Raw genomic sequence first — 17,391 nt, 5'->3', positions numbered from 1 at the left:
CTATGCGTTCGGTGGTTTCCGTCCGCGTGGCATCATCCGCCAACCTCTAACAAAGCCACTCGGCAATAACCGTCCTCAACAGATGTGCAATCATTTATAGATATTACGTCAATAACCATGTACTAACCAATCTGCACTTATGATCAAAAACCCATAGCCTCATTCTCAAACCCTTGAGTGATCTCTGACAGCCATGAACACTCGTAGGCTTAATTACGAGAACATCAACCCCCACGTCAAAGCAGCTCGATACGCCGTGCGCGGGGAGCTCTCGACCAAATCAGAAGCATATCGAGCCAGGATCGCTGAAGGTAATGCGAACGATATCCCTTTTTCAAGCGTCGTTTCTGCCAATGTTGGAAATCCCCAGCAGCTGGGCCAGAAGCCCATTACTTTCTTCCATCAGGTCTTAAGTCTTCTGGAGAATCCGTCTCTCCTCGACCACGAGGATATTCTGCGAGATCATCTGGGGTATAAGGGAGATGTTCTTGTGCGTGTAAAGGCACTTCTGAGCGTCGTTGGGTCTGTTGGTGCGTATAGTCCCAGCAATGGGTACCTGGCATTTCGACAAGACATTGCGGAGTTTCTGGAACGTAAGTATCGTTGATCTGGCAATTAGACTATCATTGAAACCAAATATTTTATCTGAAATGGGCTGACTTCTAGCAAATTTATTAGGGCGCGATGGCTATCCAGCAAAAGCATCCGATATTTTCATGTGTGCCGGAGCATCCTCCGGCGTCAACACTCTGCTACATGTCATCTGTGCCGATGAAAATACCGGCATACTCATCCCCATCCCACAGTACCCTCTCTACACAGCCACACTGTCACTATTAGGGGCAAAATGTGTGCCCTATTATCTGAACAGCAAGGCGGGCTGGAGTGTTGACGTAGGCGCCGTCAAAGACGCATACGAGAATGCAACAGCCAAAGGCGTAGACGTTCGCGCCATCGTGATTATCAATCCCGGTAATCCGACAGGGGCCGTACTCTCCGAAGAGAATATTAGGGGCATTATCAACTACGCGCGGGAAAAACGACTCGTCATCATTGCTGATGAAGTATACCAGCGTAACGTCTTCAGCAAGGAGTTCCACTCGTTCAAAAAGGTACTCTGTAGCATGCAAGCTACGGACCCTGAAAGGTTTCAACAAATTGAGCTGGCTAGTCTGCACTCCGTGTCAAAGGGGTTGATTGGAGAATGTGGACATCGGGGAGGTTTCTTCGAGCTCGTGGGTTTCGATCCACGCGTCCAGGCTGAGATCTACAAGTTCATCAGCATTATGCTTTGTCCTTCGGTTATTGGTCAATGTCTTGTATCTTTGATGGTCCGTCCGCCACTGAAAGGAGATTCGAGTTATGAGCAGTATGAGGAAGAGTCTATGGGTATCCTTGAAGATATGAAGAGCCGTGCTCGAACATTACATGCTGTTTTTTCGCAGGAGGAGGGCTTTGAGTGCAGTGTGCCTGAAGGAAGTATGTATCTCTTTCCATCGGTGAAGATACCACCCAAGGCAGTGGAAGCTGCTGCTTTGGAGGGTCGGTCGCCAGATGAGTTTTACTGTTTGAAGCTGCTTGATGCAACGGGCGTTTGTGTTGTTCCAGGGAGTGGGTTTGGGCAGATGGAAGGGTCATTCCATTTCCGGACGACCTTTTTGGCGCAGGGTACGGAGTGGGCAGATCGGATTGTTAGTTTTCATCGGCGATTCATGGATCAATATCAGTGATAGCTTGATAGGCAGCCATTTGATTTTCAAGATCTTAGAGCTACATATACTGTGGGGATGCTCAGAAACTCGCAAATCAAGATGTCCCTTGTGGACGAATGAATGCGTCAACGTGTAGTACTTTATAAATGCATATTGGCCAATAGATCCGGACCGTATCTTTCTTCTTTGAAGAACAGAAATGAGAACATGCACACGTCACTCGATCTACAGTAATTTCAGTTTACCCAATGAGAGGTGATTCTCTTATTACAAGGTTTACAAACCAAGCCTGAGGTTAACATTCCAAGTTCTAGCAGAATCTTGAATGCCATGCTCCCAGTTGATATATACCTACCTAGGTAGGTATACTTCTCGAATGCGACGCATACCAAGGAAGGTGCAGTCGCGAGCACTTTTGGAAAGAAATAAGCGTACAGAGAAAAAGAAGGCAGGAACTACCAGTAGGTACAGGTGGTTGCCCAGGTGCCTGTAAATCACTTGAAGGTAAGAGGCTTCCAGCTAGCTTCACCCAACAACAACAACCACAATACAGCCGTCATCACTCTCCACCCTCCACTTCCCTCCAGTCAAAAACAGCCTCTCAAGCAGAGCAACGCGCACTAAAAAGCCGAATTGCGTCCGGCAGCCTGTCTACCTGCCAAATCAAGGGAAATACATCACCATCGATTATCGTGGGAATTGCATGGACCGAGACACGAGCAAGCTTAGAACCTGAAGCGTATGACTCCATTCCCCAAAGAATACATGCGGATACTTAATCTAACATGAGTAGTGCTATGCAATTCTGGCTCCACGAGGCTAGAAATGATGACAACGTCGTTATCAGTTGAAATATCTTGGGAACTAAGGTGCCGACTAAGGTTGCAGATAGTCATGGAGAGGTGGGCCTTGAGAAGAATGGGACCTTCCCGGGTTCACATACTATTTCCTGTTGATCGAATGAATATCTCGCCGAAGCTCGGAAGCTCACCAAAAGTATGGATGGATCAAGATCCCCGTCCAAGATCTTACTCTCCGTCCAAAACACCAAAGACGAGACCCGGAAATACCTCGGAATAAAAGGGAAAGAGTTCGACAGAATGTCCAGGTGTTTCTGGGCTGCTGGAAGGCTCTAGGGTTCTTGTAAATGCAGACTCCCGCAATGATAACCGCGAACTTGAAGAAATTAGTACCTCTAACTCCAGGGCTGTTGCGAATAGTGGACTCAGACTGCAAGTCGGATGTAATCGGCTGCGACTAGTTCACATTTGTATCTTCTACTAGTTACTAGTACATACTGGCGGGCTGAAAATCAATTTGAATAATTCCATTCAACAAATCTATATTTAGGTCTCCAGCAACAAATATCTTTTTTGTATAACAGGGTATAAAACAAAAGCAAGAAAGCGGTCTCGATCGCATCACATCCAATCGAATCGTAGATATATGTTCATCCATCCAACACTCAACTCAACTCCGGAGGTCAACACCAACCAACCAACAACAACAACACAAATCTATATGCAATAATCTTGAAAGCAAAACATTCCCCTTCTCCGTCTCGGGGATGTGTGCTGATTTATCCAAAAAAACGACCTCAACCCCTCATAAACCGAAAAGATAAAAGCCGAACTCGGCGCTGATCGCGCACAAGTAATTCCACAACCACGATACATCCCCTTAAGACCCTGCTGTCTCCAAAGGGCACGACTGACACTCCAAAAAGTCTGTCTCTGGGCACCGGGTTGACGGAGTGAAATATCCTCCGTTTGTAGTCGGGATTTGATCGTGTCGGCTGGGTAGAAGAGGAAATTATAACTAATTCCCGCTGTTGCGCCGGCTATTAATTGTTGGTGGATGAAGAGGGCGCCGTCATTGCTGGCGGTGCTAGTGGCGGTGGTAGGGGCGTTTTTCAAATTATATTTTCGAAATAACATACTCACACCCTCATACCCACCAAACCAAGCTGCCGAACCACCAGTCTCCCGAATCAATGTTCCCAACTGACCGCGCCAGAAACCGATTAATCCCTCACGACGAAAGACGTCCGCGACTAGCGCGAGAGGACGGGGTTGGGCACCAAATGTCTCAGAGGGAACTTGCATGCGGCATTTAATAAGTTCAATCGGTGTAAGAGCGAGAGATGTGATCGAACCCGAGGCTGCACCGCTGAACAGTAATGCTGCGAATGGGAGGTGTTCGACGCCTGGGAATACCGTTGCTCGAAGCGCATCTTGGATTATGCGATAACTGAAGAATAGACAGCTTGTTTCGACGGCGGCGCCGGTCATGGGCGCTGATATGCCTCGGTATAGACCCTTGAAACCATCGGCTCGGAAGGATTGGCGGAAACAGTCTAGTGGTCCGGTGTAGCGGAGGGGGAGGTGTTCGGGTTGGGATTGCAGGCGGACTTTGACGGTGTCAAAGGGGTATTCTATTAATTTTCCTGCCATTCCGGCGGACTGTGGTGGTGGAGGTGGTTAGCGTGAGTCATGAGGGTGGCGAGGTGGGCAACGCAGTGGTGTACTGCTGCTGCTGCTGCTGCTGCACTCACCGATCCGAAGACGATATCCTTCATAGCCTCAACCCCCTGGTTAGGCGGGAGGGCGGGCAACTCCATCGCTTCATTGACCGTGATTGCATGGTCGGCCGTCGCCATCAAGGCTTAACCTTAACAGTCCAGGGGGAGGGAAAGAGGAAGGGAGGAATGGGGTGAATGGGGCTATCGCAGAAGCATGATTTATTTCATGAGAGGAGAGAGCAGGTAATAAAAAAGAGGGGAAGGGAGTATTTAAGAGTGAGCGATTTGATCGGGCGCGTCAGGCGCAGTCACAGGCAGAAGCAGAGTGGACTTGCAGAGTGGGGGGTGAAAGGAAAAAAGAGGGGATTTGGCGGTGAATGCAGTGCAGTACGCAGGACAGTAGGACTGTGCCAAGAGAGTCTTGCAGAAGCGAAGTCAGTCAGTTTCAGGGAAATGGGCCTTTTTGGGCGCCAAATACGGTGAAAGCGGGACTGCAGTGGAGAGAAGAGAGAGTGTCAGAGAGGAAGTGACAAATGGAAGTCCTGAATACTCCGAATACTCCATCAGACTCGTCCTGGCGAAGTGGGAAATTCTTGTTAGCGGCGCCAAGACTGATTATCTCGATCTGATAATCTCCGAGCAAATTTTCACTTGACGGGCCGGTGGACGCAGACTCGGTCTATCTTACTTATTCTACTCATCACTGCACTCCCTACACTCCCTGCAACCACAGTGATACATTTACAACAGTCATACTTTACACACACATACACTCTGTGCCTTTCCCCTCGCTATGTCCACCCCGGCCACCGCGCCAGCCGCCGAGGCCCCCAAGTCCGCCGGCATGCGCAAGAACGGTATGTCACTCCAACTCACCACGTCCCCACCCCACCCAACTAATCCAATCCGTTTCAGGCAAGAATTGGCATGACGCCTCTAAGAAGCCCTTCCGTCTGAACTCCGGTCTGACCTCTTACGCTAAGCGGAAAGAGGCGGCCGACCAGGCGAAGGCTGTTAAGGAGTTGGAGCGTGAGATGAAGGATGCGAAGGAGGCTGAGCGTCAGGTGGGTACAACTATTCTTCACACTCACTGCTGTTACTTTCTTTCTTTTCTTTTTCTTTTTCTATCCCTAAAACCCTAATGTTGGGTTGTGAATTCTTGTTCCTGTCCCTTTCCCTGTTCTCTGCTATCCTACTCTGAGACCACGCTGACGCTCTCCAGGCCCACATCCAGCGCATCAAGGACAAGCGCGCTGCCAAGGAGGAAAAGGCCCGCTACGAGAAGATGGCCGAGAAGATGCATGCCAAGCGCGTCGAGCGCTTGAAGCGCAGAGAGAAGCGCAACAAGCTTCTCAACTCGTAAGGTGGAGTTGCTTGCATCTGCACACTGCTGTACACTGTACACACAGTACACCCACTGCACACTGGCATAAATCTACCTGCATGATCCGGACACAGCAAGCCAGGCTATGATATGCTATTCTATGCTATGCTAGCTACGCTGCTCTACAGCTACCGCTAATTCTCGGGTTGGGCACTGGCGTTTCTGGGAGTGTTTGAGGATTCGATTGATTCGATTGATTTGATTGATTTGATTCAGTTCATAGCGATTGACAAAAGCAATTTCAAGTTATTTTATAGCAGTATCCTCTACTTTCTGTATATTATATGCCGGTGTAACTGTCTACCGTATATGCCATGCCTTCACTGTGGCTGTTCCGTGTCGATCGCCTTGGCACTCCGCGTCTTCCTCCGCACTTCACTACACCACTTCACCACTTCACTTCACCTCTTCACTACACTTCCCTCCAGACTACTCCAACTACTTATATAATGCCAAATGGACCGCCATCCCATCCCATTTGCACACACCCGAACAGCCTCTGCAACCTTCCCCTTAACCCACAAACCTCCCACCCCCCGACCCAATGACGTCTCCAGTCCGTTTGCAGACAGCGACCGAGCCATCCCTCGCCATGTCCAACACAAATACACCACCTCCTTAGGAGGAGCAGGAGGAGGAGGAGCATCAGCATCAAAATCAAAACCAACATCAGGAATACGACCACAACAAAGACCAAGACCAACTCTACAAGAACCATCCTCCACCTCCACCTCCACCCCCAACCACGGATCCCCCGAACCACGCCACCGACACTCACGCACTCTTGACCCGTTCGGTCTCGGCCACCACCACAGTCACAGCCACAGCCACAGCTACAGTCTCGACGGCACAAGGACCAAATCGACCTCCCACAAACACAAACACTCCAAATCGCGCGAACTAAGACTCCCACGCCCAATGAGCCATCTCGCTTCCTCGGCCAGTGCGCGCGGCTTACTACCCACCTGGTCCGGGAAGGATAAAGACCCCGGCGCCGGCCGCGATGCAGACGATGGATTACTCCGGCCACTGACGCGTGAAACAACGTCACGGTCTCGCTGGGGCTCGGAGTCAACGAGGGAACGAGTCGGAGGGGGAGTTTGCTTGATGTTCCTGAGCAGCATGAGCGGTTGGGACCGATTAGACGGCAGGAGATTCAGTCTATGGAGGATTTAGAGAGGGTTAAGAGGAGGAGAAAACAGGGTGAAGGGTGAGTTGTGTCCACCCACTACAGCACCCTAAGCAAGCTCAGCTAGCTAACACCTACCTACACTACAGATATCTCCGCTCAGCCCTCGCCTCAACCGGAACCCAAGCAACAGACGCAACAAGAAGACTAGATTACACATACTACAATCTCCTGGAACGAATAACAGCCCTAAACTCAACAATAGCATCCTTCCAAGATCTCTCCGATTCAGCATCAACCTTCCTAAACGACTTCGACCGCGAAACAAGCACCCTGGACACAGAAATCCGCAAACAAATCATCGACTTAAAGGGGTTTACCGCGCAAAGCGATAAATCCAAAGCTCTAGAATCACGCATGAAATCGGGGCGAGAGAAAGTTGACGAATTGGGGACTCGTCTTGCGGCTGTGAAGTCTGAGATTGAGAGTTGGGAACGGAGGGAATTGGATTGGCAGGAAAGGATTAGTCGACGATTGAGGATTTTTTGGGCCGTTGTTGGGAGTGCGGCTATGGTTTTGGTCATCGGTGTTGTTTTGCAGAATTGGCCGCGGATTGAGTTGGAGATTGAGAGGAATCTTCCTATTGATTCGCAGGGTTTGGGTCTGGATCTACCCCGGCATTGGCGTCGGCGTCGGAATCAGAACGCCTCTCGAACCAATCTCTCCCTCTCACTGTGTCGGGTACAACTCCTCAATCTGTGGTTGAGTCGATACTTCATGACCATGGGGTTCAGGTTGAGACTGGTTCGGCGTGGTATCCAGCCAGTCTTGCGGATCGTCGGGAGAGTCTGAGTCTCCAAGCGAAGGCTACGGATGGGGGAGGTGGAGGTGGAGCGACCAGTGGAAGCTCGAGTTCTTCGGCAGTGAAGGCTAAAGCTACGGGTGCGGATGATCCTTTGCGGGTTCTTGATGAGTTGTAGGTTTGATATTACGCACGCACTGCACATGCACACCTTGTCAGTACGCACAGCACAGCACAGCGCAGCGCAGCATGGAATGAAGTGTTCCTGTTTCTCTTTTGTTTTGTTTCTTGAGTCTCCATATATTTTTATTTTAGTCATGTCATGATACCCATCCATACTAACTAACCACAATGAAATCGTCGATCATAATGCCAGTCATCAATCAATCCAACCAACCCAATGCACTCCCCAACAATCAGCCTAATGATGCAAATATCATACCGAGCATCAGTATCAGTATAATAAACCCCCGAGCGTCTGCTCGATCCCTCTAGCTCCACCACTAAACAATCCCAGCCGCAGCATCAGCCTTCTTCTTCTTCTTATCCTCAATCAACTCAATATTCCCCCTAGGAACCTTATCCCCATGAACCTCCAGCAACCACTCCCTCACATCCTCACTAACATCCCCCTGAACAGTAATCTCCTCCGTTCCCGCAGCAGACCTCGTCATAGAAGAACCAGTAGCAAACTTCTTCCCCAAATCCTTGGCCAATTTCTTATTCTCTAGTCCGAATACTTCCAGCCCGATAATTACAGTGACGTGTTTGCGTTTGTTGCGCTCTACGCGCTTGATTTGGATTTTTGAGGCGGCTTTGCGCTCTGCGTCCCGGGCTTCGGTTTGGGCCGCTTTGGCTTCTTTTTTTCGCGGCGTCTTTCGCGGCGCGTTCTTGGGCGGATAGGGAGAGGGTTGAGAGGTTTGCTGTTACTGCGTCTGTGTGGTGGTGGAAGTGGTGGAAGTGGTTAGTGGGGGGTATTTGGAGTAGCGGGGTAGAGATGGGATGGTGATGGAGGTGAAGTATAGTAAGCGGGATAAGATAGAATCCTATCACAACAACTCGACTCGACTGGACTCGGAGCGGGGTAGGGCATGGGTATGGTATCGGGTAGTGGCCGGGGTATATCACTCACCCTCCGAATATAATTTATTCCAAAGATCAGGCTGTTTAGCCTCAAGCCATTCCTCGCATTTCTTCGCCGTGCCGCCGAACTCGCAGTACTAATTAAAGAAAAGATTGGTCAATGGCTTGTTCCCTTTCGCATTTCGTTTCGTTTCGTGTTGAGTGGGTATATGTATGTGTATCATGGGTCCAAGCGAAGCTAGCTCTGCTGCGCAGCTTGCTATCATATCATGTTGACCCGGGATGGGATGGAATTGCATAGCATAAACAGCATAGTATAGCGCAACGTACCTCTGGTGGTAGAGTGCAGACTATGAAGAAGGAATTGCGTTAGAAAAGACTCGACTCGACGACATCACGTAACGTGCAAGTACAGCACAGAACAGAAGTACAGTAGGGCAAGGAAAGGAGGGGAGGGTGGGGAATTGAATTGAATAGAGGAGCGGAGCGGAATGGAAAGCTCCATTCATCCGGTACAGCTCATCCAGCTCTACCAGGGCAGTCTGGCTAGCTCAATCCAATCCAATCCAATTCACCACACCACACCTCACAGCCCACCATCCCACCACGGGGTACACTCAAACTCACCTCCACAGTATACAACATGTCTAGCCTGCGGCTCGAGGGGACCGGGAGAATCCGCAACTTCAGCCATCGTTTCAAATGATTATGCAATGGATCGGATCGAATCGAAGAGTCGAGTCGAGGCGAGTCGTCAGTGTTGGCGTTGGCGGGCAGTGCGGGCACTTTGCGGTTGCGGGGCGCTGACTAAGTCATTTTGGGTATGGTGTGCACGTGATAACGACCCTGAGCTATCTCGTGATTTGCCGTGATTTTCCGGGCCGATAATTATTCGGACTATGGGAGAGGAACACTAGTTTCTAGTTTTTAGTTATTAGGTACGCATGATATCAGTGTGCAGAGATGATCTACGATTATGATGGATGGGGCTAATGGACTGGTCAATTGGTATGCTAATTGGCGCTGATTACATCGTATCTATTTACTCTACTCTACTCTCCTCTGTAAACCACAGGGTAAAATAGTACAGCACCTAGCTGGATGAACAACACACCAACTCTGTCTTGCAGATCATCCTATCTCATCTCACCGGGTAGGGTAGGGAGGGTAATCTGAGACTTAGACTGAGTCTAAGACTAAAACTAAGACTAAGACTAAGACCCCGCCCGAGTGGCGCAAAAGGACAATGCACCGTCGTTATCGCAGGAGAAGTGGGATAGAGGCGAGGGGAAGGGAAGAGAGGGAAGGAGGACCGAGGGAAGAGAAGCTGGGGCCGACTGGGGCCGGACTGGGCCAGAGCAACGCCTAGCCTAGCCAAAGCCTAGCGGAGCCTTGCCTGCCTGCCCGTTTCCTGCCTGCCCGTTTGTCAATGGGGCCATGCATGTCAACGGTAGAGCTGCGTTGCGTTCCGTTGCTTTGCGTCTACATTTACCAGAGGGACTTGGAGGAATGGGACTGGGACCGGGACCAAGAGGGGAGATAGCGACCGCATTGCATTGATTCGATCTGCAATTGGTGCCCGGCGGTTGATGATAGACCTGCAGAGCAGAGCAGAGCAGCACTCCGAGAGCCTTGCCCTGCCTTGCCCATAGCCGTTGAGCTCCGATAAGATAGTGTCAGTGTCGTGCATTAATGAAGGGCCCAGCTTCAGTGGATGAGTGGCTCCACCGTGGCTGGGGACCCCGGTAAGACGCGCAGTAGTGGAAAGTAAAGCGCGTTGCATACGGAGTTTTTGTGCCAATGCCAGTGCCAGTATGAGTACAATGACAAAGTACGATGTGCAGAGTAGAGCGGAGCGCTAGGTGAGGCGCTAGACTGTGGAGCAGGCGAGGCGCTAGGTACGAGTACTCCGAAGAGCGGAGGAATGGGATTGTAACGGAGATGCGGCGATGCGGAGATGGGGATAGATACGGAAGTTGGTAGAGACCCTGGATGGGATGGATGCCCGGGTGAGGAGGATGATCGTAGATAGCGATTGCAGCGATTGCAGATAGTAGATTTGCCAATGTCAATGCTTCGCCTAGGTAGCTTTATCATGTCGATATGTACTAGGTAGATACCTCCCTAGTGCGAATAGCTGGAAGCACAGACCGATGATCACAGAGTTAGTTCACTTCACTTTAGTTCACTCCAGTTCAAGTTCCCTCCTCAACCACCCCTCGTACGCGTCGATCGATGAGACCGGCTGGTGGGCTCCGCAGTTCCGAGGGTCAGGGGTCGTGGGGGCCCGTGGGGATTCGCGTCAATTTGCACATCCGGCTCGCCATTGATTGAATCATCTCATCTCCGCGGATCGCATTGAGAGTATCCACAGAGAGTACCCGCAGAGGGTACCCACCGGAGAACGAGAACGTTATGAATATATCGTGCTCACTGGGTGAGGATATGGTGGGCCAGAACGGCGTGCTCTTGATAGTGGATCTAGATGCAGCGCAACGCACTGCAGTGCAGCTTCGTTTCAACGGGGTGCTGGCGCCGGGGCCCGAACTCATTCGAGGAAAAGAAGAAGAGGCGGCGACATGCAGCAATGCGGCGCTGTCACTGGCCCACGGGCCTGGTGCGAGGGCCCGGACGAGGACGGACAAGTGAATGCTGGGAGGAATGCCGGGAGGGTTTAAGCCAGGACCAATCATGGGCTGGTCCTCTCGGCGACATCGACAATGGCCAGTCGCCCAGGCCTGCAAGCGCACAGACAAAAGGCAATTCTAGGTGTGCGCCGAGGTGTACGACGAATTTTTCTTAGTTTTGTTTTGCCTTTGCCTTTGCTTTGCCCTTTTGTTTTTGCCCCCAGTTGCGCCCAGTCTGCATGATGCAAGCCTGGTGTGGTGGTGGTGGTGGTGGTGGTGGGAGGAGTGGTGAGTTGGTCAACCTTGTCTCCGTACATGTAAACTTGATGTTCTTGGAAGTGAACCGAACCGAACCTTGGAACTGGAACCTGGAAACTTGATGTTCTAGTTCATCCTAGACTCTGTAGAAACTTCCAAGGTTTCCATTTCCGGGCTGACTAGACTAGCTCTAGATGCTGGCTGGATGCTGGATGGCTGGATGTGGTGTCTGATAGTGCCGCCACATTCCTCCCAATCGATTGGTTCCCCTCAAGCCTCATAGTCATCGATCATATCGGCATCGGCCATGGAGGAGATGGAATGGCACGAATCTCGAGCTTATCTTCTCGGCACCAGCAAGTGTCCGCGACCAGGCCTGTGCTCAGTGGGTGGGGTTGAGACGATCAGAATTCATAGGGCAGGGTAGAGTAGTAGTAATGTATTTTTATCGTTCTTTTGTCGTGACTGTCGTGACTCGGACTCGAGTGGTATCATGATGTCTGTGATCACTGGCAGAGTAGATGCTATATTGTAGCCAGCTGTAGGTATGTGTATCTCCAGATATCATAATCTGTTCAACTCTGTGCCACCCACCATGTGTTGTGCTCAGACCCTGCTGCTTCTGCTTCTACTTCCTCTGCTCTGCTCTGGTGTAGCACTGTCTCCATGACTCTGCGAGAGGCTCCACTTGATCGAAGCTCGCAAAAGTGGGGAATGGTGCGGTCTGGCCTTGGACTTTCTCGTAACTGTAACTGAGGCCGGTGCGCACTAGCGGAGGGGGAATGATTGTCAGTGGCAAACGGGGGTGAAAATAGAATAAGAGGGAAAAATAAATAAAATAGAAAAAAAAAAAGTCGACTTGAATTCGAGTATATAGCAGTGGCAAAGACAGAGTCCCTGGAAAAGAAAGAAAAAGAGAAAAAGTTGAGTGTTGAAGAAGTGAAGTTCTCCTCCGTCGTGAATCTCCCCACACTTTCCACTTCCCTTCTCCTCCTCCTTTCTTCTTCTTCCACTTCACCTCACCACCACCACTCTCCTCTCTCTCCTCTTTCTCTTCCCTAAAACCCTAATACCCCCTCGGGACTATCTTCGCTTCTGCTATACTTCGACTATACTTCACTATACTCTTTCCACCTCCCACATGACCATCCCCCATTAGCCATGACGGCCCTGGCAACCCCCCAACGGTCGCCACTTTTCTCCCCAGATCCGTTGCGCTCACCCACCACCCAAAGATATTTCCTGAACGACCTCCACAACCTCCACGATATTCACTCCAAATCCCCCATGCAACATGATTTCTCCTCCCGCGATTCTCCTAGTCCCGTCGCCTCCACGGAATCGTCTCTTCCGCCTTCTCCGAACTTCACTCCGACCGTCCAGGATCCCCTCTACACACCGACTCTGAGCAGTTTATCGCTCGACGAGGAGCTACTGCTCCCTTCCGATAAGGTGGAGGCAGAGACAGAGACAGAGACAGAAACAAAAGATCTCGATACCTTGAGCGACGCCTCAATAGATCTACCATCTCCCTCCGCACTCTTGAATACCCACCCAGCTGCCGACGATACCTCTGTCGAGGACGAACCATCCCGTCATGTCGACTACCTGGCCCATGAATGGAAGGAGGAGGATATCTGGGCCTCCTGGCGATATGTGACCGCTCGCAGAGGTGACTACAGTAATGGTGTCCGACTGGAGAATGCGTCGTGGAGGACATGGGCCAAAGCCAAGAATAACCTCGGAACAATCTCTCCAGAGACCTTGAACTGGTGAGTTCCTCCTCCTCCAATATTGCGCATTGCCCATATTAACAATCCCAGGCTCAAGGACTGTGATGTCACTTGGCTATATGGTCCCCTCAAAACCTCCGCCTCAACCGACGCCATGACATCTGATGGCTCTCCTCCGCCCAGTCGTCTGGAAACCCCCAACTCTTATCTCGAGCGAAAGCCCATCTTAAAAAAGAAAACCGCATCAGAAGCGATCCTCCAACGCTCCCTCTCCCAACACACCCTCCTACAACATGCGGGTGCCATTCTCAAAGCCCAAGAGGCAAATGGTTGGTCTCGCCCGCCATTCCCCCGATCCAATACAGACCTCGACCAACTTCACCACCGGACGGGAAGCTCGACATATTCCCTCGGTGGTACTCTCACCACTTCGTCCTCTGGTATGACTTCCCCCAGTGAGCGGCGGCATATCCACTTCAACGATGAGGTGGAGCAGTGTATTGCAGTCGACATCAAAGAAGGCGATGGAGACTGGCCGGCCGTGGATGACGAGTCTTCATCAGATGATGGAGTGGTCATGATGCGACAGATCGCTGGTCAAGCATCCCTCAGCAATCGAAGTACTCCACGAAACAGTTTCAGCAGCGACAGCAAAACAATCGCCCCATTACCCTCCACCACCTTGAAATACCGCGGGGACACCCCGGAGCCACGCGAGTCAATCCTTGCTCGGTGGTCATCTCTTTCATCACAACCTGCATCTTCCTCCTCCACCACCACCACCACCACCACCACCTCCCCCTCCTCCCTAAATTATCACCCACTCCCTCCGTGGAAACCCTCCGCCCACCTCAATCCTCCGCCAATTTCCTCCTTGATGACGATGATGAAGATCCGAGTCTCGATTTTACGGGCCATTACCGGACTCAAGACCAGCCATGGTTTGTCCCTGAAGATGAGGATGAAATGACCACTCGACCACTCCGACTTACCTCCTCGGGCATGTTTATGCCGTGCGGCGAGGGGGAGGGCGAAGGCGAAGGAGAACCTGTCAGTAATGGTCTCCTTGGCCGTGTGGTTGATACGGTGAATACCGCACGAGATATTGCCCATGTTATTTGGAATGTGGGCTGGCGGAGGTGATGACTGAGTGCAAAATAGTATGGTCATCTTTGTCTGTCTGCATTTCATCTGCATTGCATCCCATCTTCATTGCATCGTGTCTCTCATCTGGAGTTGTTGGGTTGGTTGGATTGTTTGTATAGATTTCCCCTGATTCCCCGGGCAAACTGCCCTATGTATGACGAATAACTAGTAATGTACAAACGAGTCACCACAAACAATTAATTTATGATCCCTAAACCCTAAAGTAAAGTAAATACTCAATCTAAATTCAAGAATAAACTAAAATACCCAATAATCTACTAATAAACCCTTAATGCCCCACTTCCCCCTGACGCCGCCTTCTTCGCTCCGAACTTCCTCCGCACTTCCAACTTTCTTTCACTCCACTCCACTCCATACGGAGTTCCTCACCTACGAGAGTTACTCAGTACCTTCTCTTCCCTTCCTCACCATGGAGAACGTCAATGTCGCTGAATTGGTCGAGCGCCTGGGCAGCGATGAAGATGCCGTTCGGAAAATGGCAGTGTTCAAGCTCCAGGGCAATATCGGCGATCCTTCTTTCGCGGACCTCTTTATTGCTGAGGGGGGATTGACTCGTCTGAAATACCTCACTCTTAATGCGAGTGGGAATACCCTCGCTTACAGTCTGACAAGTTTTTCAAGACTGCTTGACGTTGATAAAGGGTGGGAGTGTGTTGATGTGGAATTGGTCGAGCGGGTGAGTGAATGCGCAGCAGCAGCAGCAGCGTGAATTGGAGAACAATGCGCAATGAACATGAACACTCGCTAATATACTCTACCTTCCCCCCCTACAGATCGTCCAATTAATCGTCACCCACCCCCCTAGTCAACATCCTCCGCGGCGCAATGTCAATCTGCGTCTCCGTCGTCTCCCACCCCCACGCCGGAGGTCGCAACTCCCCCCAGCCAGACATGTTCGGATTCCGCGCTCTAAAACCCGCCATCGCAATCTATCCCCAATTCCTAGAAATGCTCGTCAGTCGATTATCCTCCGCTGACCATGCTCTCTGCGCCAATGCTCTCCAATTGATCAATTCCCTGATGCGCGACTCCATCACTCACGATTCGGAGGCGGAGTGGCCGAAATTTATCCAACGATTACAGGATCTTGGCGTTATTCGCGCGGTCTATAATCTTATGCAGGATTCTGCGTTGCAGGATTTGGCTCACCCGTTGTTGGAATTTCAGTCTCTTACTAAGGTGCTTCTTAGGAAGTGGAAGGAGATTCCGCTTAATCAGGAGAAACCTGAGCATCGGAGGGCGTTGAAGGGGATTCATTTGGCTAGTAATCAGAAGGGTTCGGAGGAGGTTCTAGAGAAGGAGAAGGAGTCTACCAATACCACTAGCAACGCTGCCGACGACGCCAAACGTTCGAAAAGACACCACCCCGAGAAATGGCGCCGACTGGGCTTCGAATCCGAAAGTCCCGCGACAGAATTCTACGGAGTCGGTTTCCTCGGCATGATGGATCTTGCAGATTATGTTCGCAGCCACCAGGATGAATTTCAAAAAATGCTCCTAGAGCAATCGACAAAACCCTCCCGACAACGCTGCCCGATCGCGCGAGCTTCGTTGGCCGTAACATCCATCCTTTATGAACATTTCGAAGTGGATAAATCCGAAATGGACGATTCGAAGAATTACATGCTTATGGATTCTCGATCTAGTCTGGATAGACTTTTCAGACCGTTACTACTTCACTGGACCCGTTTGCATGTTGCGGGTTTACAAGCGTTTTTCCGGATGTGGAAAGCTACGGCCGCGGAACTTGATGATCTGGATAAACTCATTGAATTGGTTCGGATTCTAATCGAGTCTGTTGTCGGTGGTGCGGCGAGGACTAAAGATGTCCAAGATGTTGAAGAGGAACTCGCTAATTACGAGTATGCCCGTTTGCGGGAGTTGCAGATGGAATTACTCGAGCTTACCTATGAGGATGCTTGGGGCCAACACCTGCGCCAGGTTAGGGAGGAACTTCATCATGAAGCTTTGCAGTTTGTTAAGGAGCAACGGACTAGGTGTTTACTTCGTGGTGCTTGGTTTTCTCTGGAGGCGGGCTCAGGGTCGAAATCCGATCCGGTGACGACGGCTAAGGCGTCGAATGCTTCGCATCAGTATGTGCAGTTGTCGCATAATCGGAGATATCTTCATTTTGGAGAGTTTAATTCTTTGGGCGAACGGGCGCCGGAGTTGGATGCGCTTCCGGAGAAGAGTATGTCGACACTTTCTGTCACCTTGGTTATGCTATCAATTACTAACACTATGCTACACAGTCGACCTATCAGCAGTCTCATCAGTTGTATCCAACATCTCCGCCCCAGACAATACTTCAACATCAACAGTGAAAACCGCCCCCCGCGCCGCGACAAAAATCACCATCCACGGCTACGCACCGTCTTCTACCAGCCACGGCCAAGGCCACAATCACTCCAATTCCAAACATCACCGCTCAACATCCCGCTCAACGGCAAAAGAAATAATCCTCCTCGTTCTCCGTCCTTCTTCGCATAGCGAGGCTTCGGAGTGGTTGGATGGATTACTTATGTTGTTGAATCAACAGCCTATTACATCCGAGACGACGAAGTTAATTGATCTTGTGGGTAATTATGGGTTGAAGATTCGACTTCTTAATGTTAGGTTTGATGATGCTACGTTTGCTGGGGAGGCTCCGCCTGTTCCGGGGAGGGGAGGGGTTGGATGAGGATTATTATTATGATGTTTTTGGGGGGGGTTTGATGGGTGGGATCGTGTCTCTGGGTTGTCTTTTCTTCTCGTTTCTACTTTAATATCGTGTGGTGTGGTGTGGTGTGTGTGTTGTTTTGTGCTGTATTTGTTTGCCTAATCTTTCCTTTCCTTTCTCTTTTTCCTTCTCTTCAGTGTTTATTTTGGGTCGGATTGGATTGGATTTGGTTTGCGATTATGTCTTGTCCATATGATATATATACCCTCTACCTAAGGCCAGTTAAGATGAGATATACTAATTCGAGTTGTCTTTG

General features: G+C 50.5%; 8 protein-coding genes across 8 annotated transcripts; 6 read left to right on the top strand and 2 right to left on the bottom strand.

Annotated features, from left to right (window-relative positions):
• Positions 1-193: 193 nt before the first annotated feature.
• On the top strand, positions 194-1,730 carry N7509_014057 (uncharacterized protein; the record flags this gene model as incomplete). Its single annotated transcript, XM_056638694.1, has 2 exons — positions 194-593; positions 679-1,730. 2 exons carry the CDS (start codon positions 194-196, stop codon positions 1,728-1,730), a joined length of 1,452 nt encoding a protein of 483 aa, XP_056480683.1.
• A 1,499-nt stretch (positions 1,731-3,229) lies between these two features.
• amcA (putative mitochondrial ornithine carrier protein AmcA/Ort1) lies at positions 3,230-4,371 on the bottom strand (the record flags this gene model as incomplete). The annotated part of the gene is made up of 2 exons (XM_056638693.1): positions 3,230-4,174; positions 4,267-4,371. The coding sequence occupies 2 exons, from the start codon at positions 4,369-4,371 to the stop codon at positions 3,230-3,232; spliced, it is 1,050 nt and encodes a 349-aa protein (XP_056480682.1).
• Positions 4,372-5,026: 655 nt separating this feature from the next.
• N7509_014055 (CGR1 family protein) lies at positions 5,027-5,596 on the top strand (the record flags this gene model as incomplete). Its single annotated transcript, XM_056638692.1, has 3 exons — positions 5,027-5,090; positions 5,149-5,297; positions 5,456-5,596. 3 exons carry the CDS (start codon positions 5,027-5,029, stop codon positions 5,594-5,596), a joined length of 354 nt encoding a protein of 117 aa, XP_056480681.1.
• Positions 5,597-6,073: 477 nt separating this feature from the next.
• On the top strand, positions 6,074-7,726 carry N7509_014054 (uncharacterized protein; the record flags this gene model as incomplete). The annotated part of the gene is made up of 4 exons (XM_056638691.1): positions 6,074-6,715; positions 6,739-6,827; positions 6,896-7,487; positions 7,541-7,726. 4 exons carry the CDS (start codon positions 6,074-6,076, stop codon positions 7,724-7,726), a joined length of 1,509 nt encoding a protein of 502 aa, XP_056480680.1.
• A 325-nt stretch (positions 7,727-8,051) lies between these two features.
• tma22 (putative RNA binding protein Tma22) lies at positions 8,052-9,325 on the bottom strand (the record flags this gene model as incomplete). Its single annotated transcript, XM_056638690.1, has 4 exons — positions 8,052-8,398; positions 8,681-8,768; positions 8,962-8,981; positions 9,259-9,325. 4 exons carry the CDS (start codon positions 9,323-9,325, stop codon positions 8,052-8,054), a joined length of 522 nt encoding a protein of 173 aa, XP_056480679.1.
• A 2,026-nt stretch (positions 9,326-11,351) lies between these two features.
• N7509_014052 (uncharacterized protein) lies at positions 11,352-11,638 on the top strand (the record flags this gene model as incomplete). The annotated part of the gene is made up of 2 exons (XM_056638689.1): positions 11,352-11,400; positions 11,493-11,638. The coding sequence occupies 2 exons, from the start codon at positions 11,352-11,354 to the stop codon at positions 11,636-11,638; spliced, it is 195 nt and encodes a 64-aa protein (XP_056480678.1).
• A 1,039-nt stretch (positions 11,639-12,677) lies between these two features.
• On the top strand, positions 12,678-14,392 carry N7509_014051 (protein phosphatase regulator REG1; the record flags this gene model as incomplete). The annotated part of the gene is made up of 3 exons (XM_056638688.1): positions 12,678-13,288; positions 13,340-13,823; positions 13,886-14,392. The coding sequence occupies 3 exons, from the start codon at positions 12,678-12,680 to the stop codon at positions 14,390-14,392; spliced, it is 1,602 nt and encodes a 533-aa protein (XP_056480677.1).
• Positions 14,393-14,825: 433 nt separating this feature from the next.
• On the top strand, positions 14,826-17,096 carry N7509_014050 (ELMO/CED-12 family protein; the record flags this gene model as incomplete). Its single annotated transcript, XM_056638687.1, has 3 exons — positions 14,826-15,096; positions 15,222-16,607; positions 16,669-17,096. The coding sequence occupies 3 exons, from the start codon at positions 14,826-14,828 to the stop codon at positions 17,094-17,096; spliced, it is 2,085 nt and encodes a 694-aa protein (XP_056480676.1).
• Between the last annotated feature and the right edge of the window lie 295 nt (positions 17,097-17,391).

The sequence above is a fragment of the Penicillium cosmopolitanum genome, assembly GCF_028827165.1.
Source record: "Penicillium cosmopolitanum strain IBT 29677 chromosome Unknown utg000013l:1.0-859999.0:1.0-860633.0, whole genome shotgun sequence".
In the NCBI taxonomy this organism is placed as follows: Eukaryota; Fungi; Ascomycota; class Eurotiomycetes; order Eurotiales; family Aspergillaceae; genus Penicillium; species Penicillium cosmopolitanum.
This window is presented reverse-complemented; position numbering and strand designations above follow the sequence as displayed.